The sequence below is a fragment of the Sardina pilchardus genome, chromosome 4 (assembly GCF_963854185.1).
Source record: "Sardina pilchardus chromosome 4, fSarPil1.1, whole genome shotgun sequence".
Lineage (NCBI taxonomy): Eukaryota > Metazoa > Chordata > Actinopteri > Clupeiformes > Clupeidae > Sardina > Sardina pilchardus.
In genome coordinates, this window is record NC_084997.1 from 7,879,606 (window position 1) to 7,893,975 (window position 14,370).

At 51.3% G+C, this 14,370-nt stretch overlaps 1 protein-coding gene across 1 annotated transcript in view; it reads left to right on the plus strand.

Moving 5' to 3' along the window:
• The window catches only part of lrp2a (low density lipoprotein receptor-related protein 2a), a 68,622-nt gene that overhangs the window by 36,567 nt on the left and 17,685 nt on the right, over window positions 1-14,370 (plus strand). Inside the window, exons 39-56 of the mRNA XM_062533970.1 lie at window positions 377-565; window positions 1,080-2,000; window positions 2,226-2,391; window positions 2,537-2,695; window positions 2,827-3,116; window positions 3,399-3,599; window positions 4,897-5,139; window positions 5,333-5,458; window positions 5,905-6,024; window positions 7,685-7,816; window positions 8,681-8,882; window positions 9,211-9,506; window positions 9,856-10,256; window positions 10,561-10,826; window positions 11,060-11,230; window positions 11,482-11,705; window positions 12,619-12,799; window positions 13,931-14,127. Of these exons, the coding sequence (XP_062389954.1) occupies window positions 377-565; window positions 1,080-2,000; window positions 2,226-2,391; window positions 2,537-2,695; window positions 2,827-3,116; window positions 3,399-3,599; window positions 4,897-5,139; window positions 5,333-5,458; window positions 5,905-6,024; window positions 7,685-7,816; window positions 8,681-8,882; window positions 9,211-9,506; window positions 9,856-10,256; window positions 10,561-10,826; window positions 11,060-11,230; window positions 11,482-11,705; window positions 12,619-12,799; window positions 13,931-14,127 (4,485 nt within the window). The remainder of the gene's footprint in view (window positions 1-376; window positions 566-1,079; window positions 2,001-2,225; window positions 2,392-2,536; window positions 2,696-2,826; window positions 3,117-3,398; window positions 3,600-4,896; window positions 5,140-5,332; window positions 5,459-5,904; window positions 6,025-7,684; window positions 7,817-8,680; window positions 8,883-9,210; window positions 9,507-9,855; window positions 10,257-10,560; window positions 10,827-11,059; window positions 11,231-11,481; window positions 11,706-12,618; window positions 12,800-13,930; window positions 14,128-14,370) is intronic.

Here is a 14,370-nt window from a genome sequence, read left to right on the forward strand (position 1 = left end):
CACTTTTGATTGGTGAGCATGCCTAGTGCATGAGAAGCACAGCACTCCTGTCAGGTGAGCTTCATTGTCTACCACTCAAGGAGCCTGTATATAAAAGCCATAGAAAAGGTTAACCATTTGGACAGAGTTGCGACCTGCACGACTAATTTGCAATTAGCTAATTGCATTGCACAATTATGAGTTGAAATTGTTTTGTTTTTTTGTTGAAATTGTTTTGTAAAAATGTATTAATTGTGCAGCCCTAGTATCTTTCTACAGACTGCAGTTGATTCTTGATACTTGAAACACTTGATATTTCATGTGACAAGTAACCTGCAAGAGACGTAACATTTCTAGTGCTGTTGTCCCCATGTCCATGTGCTCTGTGCCCCCTCAGGCCGTAACGTTCTGCATGTGGACGTGCACATGCCCTCTGGCTTCCTGTACTGGTGTGACTTCAGCAGCACGGTGGCGTCTCAGAACGCCATTCGGCGCATCAAGCCAGACGGCTCAGGCTTCCGCAGCATTGTCACGTCCGGCATCGGCCGCAACGGCATCAGAGGCATCGCCGTGGACTGGGCTGCAGGTATGGAGGACTGTGCGTTTCTGACGGGTTAGCAGCCCTCTGGTGGGGCCTTGCTGCGGTGGGTGAAGGCCACCTTGGGTGAAGGCCATAACCAGTCTTTCAACAGCTTAGAACAAAATCACATTCCTGGAGCCTTAATATTTAAGTGGGCAGTGACAGAATTTGGTAATCTGTAAAAGGCTAGCTGTCAGGGTATGAAGAGAGGTCTACAAAGCTATTAAGATAGTGTCGTCCAACCAAGGAAGAGCAGGCGTGAAGCTGCTTTGTCACTTGATACCTGAGGATGGGTAATAGAGACAGGTGGCAGAACAGCAGATTAGACCCAGGGATGGGGACTGGGAGAGTACAAACAAGTATTTGGGTGAAGAAGATTTAATAGAGCAACTAATTTACCTTGCACAGTGTTATGTCAGGGAGTAGGTACAGTAAATATCTCAACTGTTGAAGTCATCAAGGCATCATGAAAATATTTCATATTTTGTGAAGGTTAATGTTGCCTCCCCTCTCTGCCCAGGAAACCTGTATTTCACCAACGCCTTCTTGACGGAGACGTACATCGAGGTGGTGCGCCTGAACACCACCTTCCGCCGCGTGCTGCTGAAGACCCAGGTGGACATGCCTCGCCACATCGTGGTGGACCCCAGGAACCGCTACCTCTTCTGGGCCGATTACGGCCAGACCCCCAAGATCGAGAGGGCCCAGCTGGACGGCACCAACCGCACCGTGCTGGTCTCCTCCGGCATCATCACGCCCCGCGGCCTGGCCCTGGATCGCCAGACCGGCCACGTCTACTGGGTGGACGACTCGCTGGACATGATCGCCCGCGTGCGTCCCGAGGGCGGCGAGACGGAGATCGTGCGCTACGGCAGCCGCTACCCGACCCCGTACGGCCTCACCGTCTTCCAGGAGAGCGTCATCTGGGTGGACCGCAACCTCAAGAAGGTCCTGCGCGCCAGCAAGCAGCCCGGGAACAGCGACCCGCCCGAGGCCATCCGCGACAACCTGGGCATGCTGCGGGACGTGACGGTGTTCGACCCGCGCACGCAGCCCAGCTCGCCCCAGGAGCTGGAGCACAACCCCTGCCTGGAGGCCAACGGCGGCTGCGCCCACTTCTGCTTCGCCGTGCCGCGCTCCCCGGCCAAGCAGTGCGGCTGCGCCTTCGGCAGCCTGGCGGCGGACGGCACCACCTGCGCGGTGTCGCGCGAGGACTACCTGATCTACACCACCGAGAGCACGGTGCGGAGCCTGCGGCTGGACCCCGAGGACCACGCGCTGCCCTTCCCCGTGGTCAACGTGCCGCGCACCTCCGTGGCCCTGGACTACGACCGCGCCGACGGCAGGATCTACTTCACGCAGAGCTCCGGCGCCGGACACAGCAAGATCAGCTACATCAGCCTGTCCTCCCCCACCTCGCCTGCCGTCGTGGTAGCCTCAGGTAAACGCATCAGCAACAGACACCACAGCGTCATTTGTCTAGACTTGTATATAATATAGTTGTTCAAAATGACCTCTCTATTGCCCATGGAATTTAATTTGTGATAGGTCTATTGTTCATTGATTTTCAATGACACTACCGACACTGCCGTTAGCAGTGTGAGTTCTGCCAGTACATGCAGGTTATCTCATGTTACATGAAGTGCTTTCCTCTGTGATAACTCAGATCTGGGAGCCCCTGATGGCGTTGCTTATGACTGGATCAATAAGCGGATCTACTACAGCGACTACATCAACCAGACCATCAACTCCATGGCTGTGGACGGCTCCCAGAGGACCGCCATCGCACGCGTGCCTCGGCCCAGGGCCATCATGGTGGACCCCTGCAGAGGGTGAGTTACAGTTGGGAGAGGATTAGTTCAAAACGTGTCCCTGCTTATCACGCACATGAAAAGGATAGTCTTTTTTTTTCACTCTTTATATACTCTATCCACCCGATTTGTTCAAGTCATCCACTTTAATCTGCTCCTGCTACAGTTACATGTACTGGACAGACTGGGGGACCAATGCCAAGATCGAGCGTGCAACCTTGGGCGGAAACTTCCGGACAGAGCTGGTGAACTCCAGCCTCGTCTGGCCCAACGGACTAACGCTGGACTACGACGAGCAGAGACTCTACTGGGCCGACGCCAGCCTGTAAGACTCATGCACAGACACTCTCGGCCAACATTCAATTACAGAAAAGTGTTGATGGCACTGTAGCAAACTAATTCATTCCACAAACACCGCTTTGTGTGTGTGTGTGCGTTCATGCGTGTGCTCATCAGACAGAAGATCGAGCGCTGCTCCCTCACGGGCGCCAACCGCGAGGTGATCGTGAGCACGGCCATCTACCCCTTCGCCATGACCCTCTACGACCAGCACATCTTCTGGACCGACTGGAACACGCGCAGCATCTACCGCGCCAACAAGCACGACGGCGCCGACCAGCGGGTCATGATCCAGAACCTTCCGTCGCGGCCCATGGACCTCCACGTGCTGTCCAACAGCAGGCAGCAGCAGTGCACCAGCCCCTGCCAGCAGTTCAACGGAGGCTGCAGCCACATCTGCACACCAGGTACTGTAGGCTGCTGCCGTTCATCATCATCAAGGACGAGGTGGAACTTTTTTTAAACTTTGGAAGAAAGGACACATGAAAGCTAGATTATTGGTACTAAAGTGGTTGCTTAAATGTGTAACATTTGCTATGGTATGTATATGTATAGTAATTGTAAATCAATTTCAAAATGTCAGTTTATAATTTTGTAATTTGAATTGAAAGTTGGTCACAAAGAGTTTGGTTGAAGGTGCACCACAAACGGCTCTTGTCTCTGACCCGTTGGCATTTCTCTGTTTCCAGGGCCACAGGGTGCTGAGTGCCAGTGCCCATCGGAGGGACGTTGGTATCTGGCTGACAACAAACACTGTATCCCGGACAACGGCACCCGGTGCCTGCCAGGGCAGTTTGCGTGCATGAATGGGCGCTGCATCAATGCCCAGTGGAAGTGTGACAATGACAACGACTGTGGGGACGGCAGCGACGAGATGGAGAGAGTCTGTGGTATGAAGCCCACCCTTGCCCTGCACCGCCTGTGCTCTGGGCCTCCAGCTAGCCTTTAGCGTAGCACTGCACAACATGTGTCCTGCAGGTGTTAGATGCTATTGATTACACTTATGTGTACTGTATATTGGTGATCTGCATCGTTCTAGTCCTTGCCACTGAAGCTCTGTGGGCAGGCATGCCGCATGCAAGATTTTTAACATTTCAAATGGCCTGGCCAGTCGTCCTTGTGTAGTCATATTCAGAACATTTCTGTTTGAAGTCAGCCCAAGAGATAAGTCCTTGGCTGGGTTTCCCAGATTTGTTAAGAAGCTCTTAAGTGCTAAGAACTTCTTAGGAGTGTTCTAAGAACATTCTAAGAACGCTCCTGAGAAGTTCTTAGCACTTAAGAGCTTCTTAACGAATATGGGAAACCTGGACCAGGTCTCTTCATTTTTCTAAAAGCTGATATTTCCAGATAGTGTTTGCATCTCCAATGTTGATGCATGTGTGTGTCATGACAATTCTCAAGGATAGTTGCCAGTAACTAGGATATTTCTAGTCTATGTTTTTTTTTGGTATACACATTTGAAAGAAAGGGTTGTGCCAAACTGCTCCAGTTTTCCAATAGCGCTGTTTGAAGTCCACCTCCTTTAATCACTCAAGGAATGTTTTTGCGTTTCTCAGTTGACCCTCAGTTTTGTTTCCATTTGGACATTTTATGACATTCTGACTTGCAACAGTATTGTCTTAGTGTTTCTGCAAACTTGATATTGTGCTGTGTCGTGTTGTGTCTCTGCAGTACCTCTTGTGTCATTGTAGTGTTTTGTTGTTCTTTGGTGTTTGATAACATTTCTGTGTCTCTACGTTATTCCATGTGTGTTGCTTTTCATGCCGGCTTTGAGTGTGCTGTCTTCATTCCTCTTCTGTCCTTAACACTTACTGATCACACTTTGTCTTGCATTGTGCTCTGTTCTAAACCTTTGCATGTGTTCTGTGCTTCTTTTTCTCTTTCTTCTCATAACAACCAAATCTCCCCTGTTCAGGATCCAAGACAGATTTGGCTGCTTTTGGTGTGTATGCTTGCGTTCTCTGATGCAGTAGGCTGCCTAGCACAACTAGCCTTTCACTCTTTTCGCCAACTTCAATTTCACTAACCTCTTGCTCACTGTCATTGTCTCTTGCATGCAGTCCCTCAAGTGCTATCATTCATTGCTCTGTCAGGTAACTGTCATGTCCAGCCATCCTCTCTTGATAGCTTTCTTCACCGTATGCGATGGCTGTAAATATGACGTGTTGGTATTATTGTGAATGACAGCGTTCCACACCTGTGATCCGACGGTGTTCACCTGTGGCAACGGGCGCTGCGTGCCGTACCACTACCGCTGCGACCACTACAACGACTGCGGGGACAACAGCGACGAGGACGGCTGCCTGTTCCGGCCCTGCGACGCCAACACAGAGTTTGCCTGCAACAACGGCCGCTGCATCGCCAAGGAGTACGTCTGCAACGGCATCAACAACTGCTTCGATAACGGCACCTCAGATGAGAAAAACTGTCGTAAGTTAACTGTTTTTTGTCAATTCAAGTATTTTTTTTCCTAGAGTTTTCAGAGTTCCTAGACAAAAAATGCAATTGCGATTATTAAAGGCAAATTGAAGGTTTCAAGAGAAAAGTAATGAACCTCAAGGTTAATACATAATTGATAGTGAGAGTGTTGAATCATGATCTCCTGTCCATGTGTTTGCTGCAGCTGAGCGCACCTGCCAGCCTGAGCAGACCAAGTGCCAGAGCACCAACATCTGCATCCCGCGCTCCTACCTGTGCGACGGGGACAACGACTGCGGGGACATGAGCGACGAGAGTCCCACTCACTGTGGTACGTCAGAGTCTTTTGATTTCATTGGTGGATATGACAAAAATAGATTATAATATAGTCCTGTCTTTTGTTCACATAAGATAATGACAGAGATACAGTATATAGACACCCATTGTCTATATGCTGTTGATAATGACAGAGATAAAGGCACTGCTCAAAGATAATGCAACATTAAGTCATCCAGCGGTTTTCAGCAGACTGTGGTTAGAGCTTAAAGTGTTACCTGAGATTTCAGCTGTTTTCACCCACCGCAGGACAATACCAAGCAACATCCGGCTCAAGCAGAGCTGAATGGAGCCGAATGTTTCTGTTGTTTCCTTTGTCGGTGGATGGGGATAGGGTGTCCATTCATTGATGTCCGCTTCCTTGCTCCCCCTCTTTGAGCAAGTGACTCGGGGTCGCCCCCTTTGTCCTCAGCCTGACCTTTGCCCCCTGTTTCCCCTCAGCCACGTCCACCTGTGGGCAGAACGAGTTCCGCTGCTCCAGCGGCCGCTGCATCCCAGCGCACTGGTACTGCGACGGTGGCACCGACTGCACAGACGGCTCAGACGAGCCTTCCACCTGCAGTGAGTACACAGACACAGGTAGACATGCCACAACCCTCCTCAGCACAACACGACCAGAGACACACAGTTCGCCATTACCTCACTAGTTGGGTTCAGTTGAGCTGGTAAGCTTGGTTCATGTCATATCACTATGTTTTTGGTAGTGATTTACAAGGAGTTGCAAAAAAAATAGTTTTGTCTCTTTGAACCCCACTTAAATTCCATATGTACAGTATATACTGTATATATAATAAATGAGAGAGTAGAAATCTCAGATCTCAGATTAGCTATATGTGACCCTGCAAAGGGAAACCAGTCGCTTCGGTAAAATTTACTAAATTAAGTTAGTGTGCTCACGTGAACGGCTATAAACTAAGCTTTCCAACGATATGTATATCAAGGGTATTACACAAACTATCGCTAAGATAACCGGGAATGACTGCAAATGTGTTGAATCTTCGCCGGGTTTAACAGTCAAAACATATGTTTTTCCGTGAAATGATTTCACGATATGAAGCGGTAGACAGTATACTGTCGAATTATGCGAAAACGTGAAATTCAAAATTTTAACCCGGAAGTTTGTTTATTGTGGATTTTCTCAAAATAACGTTGTGCGCAAAGCGACTGATTGCGCTTTGAAGGGTCACATAAGTATTTTTGTTCAGATAGTGGTTAAAGAGAAGTGAATCACAAACATGATTATTCACATTTATTGACCATTCCAGGCTTTACTTCACCAAATATCTACTCACTCCAATGACCCTCCAATAGGCATGAATGTCATATCTGTGTAAGATGCAACAGTTTGTTTAATGTCATGTTCTAACAATGTTGAGATATCAAATGAACTCATCATCCTTCCGTGCCTCAGAAGGTTTTGATACTGATTCATCTGACTGTGGTTAAGAGTTTAGTGAGTGGTCATCACGGCTGAGGAGATGGATGGGCTGCACTGCGCCGTGTGCTTAGTTGGTGTTAGTGCTACAGCTGATGCAGTGTTGGGGAGCTGCTTTATCAGTGCTCAGTGCCTGTCTGTGATCGGGTTGCCATCGCCTGCCACATTCCTGCCTGCTGACTCCCAGCACCCTCCCCCGAGCTCCAGCCCTCTCCCCTCCTCCTCTCCTCTCCCCCCCCCCCCCCCCCTCCCCTCCACGCTGCTCTCACAGGAGCCCTGGGCCCTCAGCAGCACCGCTTTACACTGAACAACATTTACATTTCAAATTCAGTCGTCAGCATTTGAACATTTGTGATAAACATGATTTGTGAAAAAACATGGTGGGCATGGAGGGTGTAATGATAGATAGATAGATAGATACTTCATTGATCCCCAAGGGGAAATTCAAGGTCCCAGCAGCTTAAGACACCACATACAACATACAATACAATGTAAACAGGAAAATACAAAGCAAATCAATGGAAAGAAAGTTACAAACAGAGAGTATTTCCATGACTGACACAGTAAGACACAAGTGCTCCGTCCACACGTCTGGGTAAAGTGGAGCAGTGTGTGTGGAGTCACACAACACAACAAGCACACCACATGTGTGTACAGGAAGGATGTCATTCAGGTTGTTTAGGTGAAGAGATTCCCTGGACCCGTAGAGGCGGAGTAGAGTTGAGTGTACAGGTGCAATTCCAGGTGTGGGTTTAATGTCATGCCGTGTGCTTCATCATCCCTCAGCCACTCTGGAGAGGACGTGCAACACAGAGCAGTTCCGCTGTGACGACGGCCGCTGCATCGCCTCCTCCTGGATCTGTGACGGGGACAACGACTGCGGCGACATGAGTGACGAGGACCAGAGGCACAACTGCGGTGAGGATCCCCCTCCGTTTGTCTACCTCTCTCCTTCCCTCCGTCTGTTCGCATCTCTCCTCTTCTCTCCACCCCCCCCTCCATCTCTCGCTCCCCCCTCTCTCTCTCTCCGTCTTCTCTTCCCACACTTATCTTATCTCCTCTATCTGCGCTCTCCCCTCTCCTCTTACCTCCTCTCTGTGTCTGTCTCTTAATCTCTCCATCCCGCTCCGCTCTCTCTCCCTCCGTCCTGCCGTTACTGTGATGGATGACACAGTCCGTGTAACAGGGCTGACTGGTGGACCTCCTGCGTGGCTGTGTGCTGTGTGCTGCCGCTGCCGATGGCAGTGGCGGTGGACGGTAGTGGACGGAGGTGGTGGTGGGCTGTAGCGTTTTCAGTGGGCCGCATTCCTGATTTGGGCCGCCTCACTCGCCGCTTTGTGGGAGTCTCAGCCGGCCGGCTCAGGCGGGATCAGGGCTCTCACGTCGCACCCTGGGCAGCGGGCCGCCCCACAATAAGGAACCGGCCGCACGCGGCCCACACCGCGGGAGCCCCCGCCACACACAAAGGGGGCTCCCGCCCCGGCGCATTGACACGGAGCGCCCAGGAATGCCCATTGTAGGGCTGAGCTCAAGGCTCTCAGTGGGGAATGGATCGGACAGCTGATTGGCCGGGTGGATTGTTGTGGCGGGCTATTGGATGAGGAGCGAGAAGAGTGAGCTGATTGGCTGGGTGGATTGTTATGGGAGGCTATTGGTTGAGGAGCGTGAAGAGTGAGCTGATTGGCTGGGTGGATTGTAGTGGTTGGGCTGAGGAGCATGAAGAGTGAGCTGTTAAGATGAGCGATTGGAGGAATGATTGTTTTTTTGTCTCCCTCATTTCAGCCAATCGCACGTGCTCCGCCTCGGAGTTCACCTGCGCCAACAACCGGCCGCCGCAGAGGAAGTGCATCCCGCGCGACTGGGTGTGTGACGGAGACGCCGACTGCGCCGACGCGCTGGACGAGCACCAGAACTGCACCCGCCGCTCCTGCAGCGCCAACGAGTTCTCCTGCAGCAACGGCCTGTGCATCCGCAGCTCCTACAGGTGCGTCCCTTAAACAACCGCCGTCTCAGACGACTCCAGTAACTTGCCATTCAAACCAGCAGCTTTCGCCCTTAGCTTCCCTGATCTCTTCGCCACTACTGTAGTCCTATAGACAGCATTAAGTCTACACACCATGTGCATTACAATTGGCACTCACACAGGGACTAAGTAATGGCCTCAGGGGAGAAAACACTAGGAAACAAACGATCACTAACTTTGTTGGCCTTTCGATAAACGTCAGACAGTTCCCCTGGTCAGTCCCCCTGGTCCGATACCTGGTGAGAGGGTGAGATGTTTAAGTCTTGGCTACTGTGTGTGGTGTGCTCAGGTGTGACCGGCGGAATGACTGTGGGGACGGCAGTGACGAGCAGGGCTGCACCTACCCGGCCTGCCAGCAGCACCAGTTCACCTGCGAGAACGGACGCTGCGTGTCGCGCGACTTCGTCTGCGACGGCGACAACGACTGCGGGGACCAGTCTGACGAGCTGGACAGCCTTTGCCGAACGCCTGCCCCCACCTGCGCGCCTGGCCAGTTCAGGTGCGAAAACGGCCACTGTATCGCCATGGTGAAAGTGTGCGACCGCGCAGACGACTGCTCAGACAACAGCGACGAGAAGGGCTGCGGTGAGTGTGTGCCTCTCCCATTAGATCTGTCTCACCAACAACTGCAGCTGCACAATGTAGTTAGTAGTCATGAATATTTCAGCCTGTTGTGACTCAGTTATTTGTGTGCACAGACCTTCAGATTGCTTCTATTGAAAAACATCCCACCTTCCTCTCTCTGTTGCCATCACGGTTTATTTGCTTGAATTGATTACTGAGGAACCTGTATCTCTGGATAGCTGCCATTTTGACATGATTGTTTTAATATTAAACATGTGGTCTCTCTGTTTGTGTGTGTGTGTGTGTGTGCGTGTGTGTGTGTGTGTGTGTGTGTGTGTGTGTGTGCGTCTGCACGTCCTCCTCTCCACAGGCATCAACGAGTGCACAGACACCAGCATCCACGGCTGCGACCACAACTGTACGGACACGCTCACGGGCTTCCTGTGCACGTGCCGGCCGGGCTACCGCCTGATGTCGGACGGCCGTACCTGCGACGACATCAACGAGTGCGGCGAGACCCCGGGCGTGTGCAGCCAGGTGTGCGAGAACACGGTGGGCTCGTACGTGTGCAAGTGCTCGCCGGGCTTCCTGCGCGAGCCCGACGGCCGCACCTGTCGCCAGAACAGCGGCATCGCGCCCTACCTGCTCTTTAGCAACCGCTACTACCTGCGCAACCTGTCCACGGACGGCCAGGCCTACTCCCTGGTGCTGCAGGGCCTGACCAGCGTCGTGGCCCTGGACTTTGACCGCGTGGACAGCCGCATCTACTGGGTGTGTAGAAGAAAGGCTTTGTGTTGAATGTACACAAAACCATCTCTATGGTCAAAAATCATACCGTAATTTCCCTGTTAGTAGTCGTTTGTAAAAACAAATTTCAACATTTCTTCAGCTATGCGGTTAATACACGGGTGCAGTTAATATGGTATTAATATGTTTTTGTTTCTTTTAACTTGCATAAAACACTGTCCTGCAGCTTATACACAACACAGGAAATTACTGAAGTCTTTCAGTAAAATGGAAACATCCTAATAAATTACCCAAAGCCCCTGAATTTACTCCCCTTATCCTGTTCCAGGTGGACGTGAGCAAGCGTGTGGTGGAGCGCATGTTCTATAACGGCACGCTCAGACAGACGGTGCTGAACGGACTGCCCCATGCAGAGGGCCTGGCCGTGGACTGGGTGGGGAGGAAGCTCTACTGGGTGGACAGCTTCCTGGACTGTCTGAAGGTGTCTGAACTGGACGGCCGCTACGTGAGGAGGCTGGCTGAGCACTGCGTGGACCCCAACAACACCTACTGCTTTGACAACCCGCGCGCCATCGTGGTGCACCCCAAATACGGGTACGAGACAAGGCGATTGGGTTCGAAGGTTGGGAGAGTCGGGCATGTTGATAGAGATCTAAAGATCTAAAACAAAGGCATTTTGATGCCGAATATATATGATATGGTGCCTTGCTGAACCGTCAAAGAGTTTTGATTGAAATTCGCGGTTCTCCTCTGTGATCAACTAAACATTGATTAAGTTCACATCGTCTGTACTCATACATAGTCCTGTGTGTTGTTTCGTTGGGCAGGTATGTGTACTGGACAGACTGGGGCGAGAGAGCTTTCATCGGTCGAGTGGGAATGGATGGCAACAACAAGTCCGCCATCATCACCACTAAGCTGGAGTGGCCCAACGGGATCACCATAGACTACAGCAACGACCATCTGTACTGGTCAGATGCTCACCTCAACTACATCGAGTGAGAACCTCTCTCCTCCCTTTTCTCTCTGTCATGGGTGGAGATTATGAAGGATAACACACACACACATGCCATCTGCACACTCTATGAGACCCACCTCAGCAGTATTGTCCAGTTCCTAATCCCCCTTATGTTCTGTTTATTGGCCTACACATGTTGCATCTCTCTCCGTTCCTAATCTCTTCATGTGTTTTTGATTCCGCCAAACGCGTAACCGTGACTGACCTCCTCTCCTCGTCTGCGCTCGGCAGGTACTCGGACCTGGACGGACACCACCGGCACACGGTGTACGACGGCATCCTGGCGCACCCGTTCGCGCTGACCGTGTTCGAGGACTACGTCTACTGGACCGACTGGAACACGCGCACGGTGGAGAAGGGCAACAAGTACGACGGCAGCGAGCGGCTCATGCTGGTCAACACCACACACCGGCCCTTCGACATCCACGTCTGCCATCCGTACAGGCAGCCCATCGGTAAGTCAGACACACACACACACACACACACCCCACCCCCCTTGTGATCCGTAACACGAGCCCATCCAACACAAGCTCCAACCAACACCTCTTCACTCTCCACACAGCCCTCTTAACACATCTCACGGCAACAGCATCCTCCCCAAGATCCTTATCTCCGTTATGTCTTCCTCCTCCGTCTTTGCAGACGTTCCAAAATTCTGTTTGGACACGCGAGACACACAGTCCAGTCCCGTGTCTGTGAGAAGGAGAGTGTGTTTGCAGACAGGAGAGGATTAGGGAGCTGTGTTGTGTTGTGTAATTATGAAATATTTGCTATCTCTTCCCTCTGGTGCTTCCAACATTGCTGGAGTGTCTGTGCTATGAGAACCCAGGGCTCTCTCCGAAGTGTTGACTCATCATGGATGCCCTCTCTGTTTCCTAGTGCCTGACCTCTGTCTTACACTTCACCTGCTCCTCCTGTTGCTCCTGTAGCAGTACAAATGTGGAGCAGTGTCTACCGTTAGATGGCACGCTGGCGCTGTCTACCGTTAGATGGCACGCTGGCGCTGTCTACCGTTAGAGGGCACGCTGGCGCTGTCTACCGTTAGAGGGTACGCTGGCGATTACGCCGCTCCATCTGACATGTCTTGTCTTGTCTTGTCTTGTGCATTTGTTCTGTACATTTGTTTGTTTTTGTCTTGGTGTCACGGGTACGCTGGCGACTACGCCGCTCCCTCCAACATCTTTTGTCCTTTGTGTACGTCTTATGTGTGAAGCGCTTTGGGTTGAAATGCGCTATACAAATAAACAGACTTGACTTGACTTGACCGCTCTCCTGTGCTGCCCATTCAAATGAGCCGTTTGTGAGAGGCGCTGTTTTCTCCCCACGCATGCTGATGTGTGCTGCTGTTTTTGTCTTGGCCTGCCGCAGTGACCAACCCGTGCGCAGTGAACAACGGCGGCTGCTCTCACCTGTGCCTGCTGCGTGCCGGAGGCCACGGCGGCCACACCTGCGAGTGCCCCGACCACTTCCTGACCGTGCAGCTGGGCGGCGTGTCCCGCTGCCTGCCCTTGTGCAGCAGCACGCAGTACCGCTGCGCCGACAACGAGCGGTGAGCCACCGCACCACACCGCACCACACCTCACCACACCACGCCACATTACTCTACACCGCACTACACCGCACCACACCGCACCACACTGCACCACATTACTCTACACCACACCGCACCACACCGCACCACGCCACATTACTCTACACTACACTACACCTCACCACACCGCATCACACCACATCTCTTGGGGTTAGTGACAAAGAAATGTGTATAAGTTATCATTGTTAGCTGCATATGTGTGCGTTAAAATACAAAAACCGGAACCAGGTACTTGCAAAAAATAATAAACGAGAAACGGGAGACAGGATAAAGTTCAGGCCAAGGATAAAGTTAAGACCAAGGTCACCAGAGACTGTTTTGCAGAAAGGAGAATTCTCCTTTCTGAACATTCTCTGGTCTCTTCAGCTCAAAGAAGTTCCCTTTTATTCAAAGCAAAGCATGACCTTGGCCTGATCTTTATCCTTGGCCTGAACTTTATCCTGTCTCCCGTTTCCCATTTATTATTTTGCAAGTACCTGGTTCCGGTTTTTGTATTCTGCCGCACACACATGTACAGTAGTTAACAATGATAACTTTTATACATTTCTTTGTCAGTTAGGTTTGTGCAGTTCTCTGTTGTGTGACTTCCAGCACACATGCTACCATAGTGGCAAGCTACCATGGCTGTTCATGAGGGTAAAGTTTAAGTTTTACACTATTATACAGCGGCACAGACTCATAAGGGCGAGTTTGGGAATCGAACCCGGGCCATCCAATGGTCAAGCAGTGATATTCCCACTGCTCCACCATGCATGCCCATAACTATTTATCATGATAGCAGCTACTCCTTACTTACCTACAGACTATTATACCCCTATGTCCTCTGGACATGCCCTGTGTATTATACCCCTATGTCCTCTGGACATGGCTTGTGTATTATACCCCTATGTCCTCTGGACATGCCCTGTGTATTATACCCTTATGTCCTCTGGACATGCCCTGTGTATTATACCCTTATGTCCTCTGGACATGGCTTGTGTATTACTGTATACCCCTATGTCCTCTGGACATGCCTTGTGTATCATACCCCTACTGTATGTCCTCTGGACATGGCTTGTGTAGTTCATTGTCTCTGCCTGTTGTGTCCAGCTGCATCCCCATCTGGTGGAAGTGTGACGGGCAGACGGACTGTAGAGACGGCTCAGACGAGCCCTCCACCTGTCCCGTGCGCCACTGCCGCCTGGGCCAGTTCCAGTGCGGCGACGGCAACTGCACCAGCCCTCACTTCCTGTGCAACGCCCACGAGGACTGCCAGGACGGCTCTGATGAAGACCCCGTGCTGTGTGGTGAGTCAAGCGCTGTTGTGTGTCCTTCTTTAAGTCACTATTCTGCTGAAGTAAGCAGCGGATTTAGGCCTCAAGTTAATGAGAAACCAAGTTGTATGGAAGTGTGTGAGAATAACAGAGCAGCGTGTGTGGACAGCTCCCAGGATTACATTATGATGGTGATTCTGTGGTGATTCTTCTTGACTGATGCTCCTGGTGAGATGGAGAGATCGATGCAGTTACAGCACGTCCAAATCTGCATTA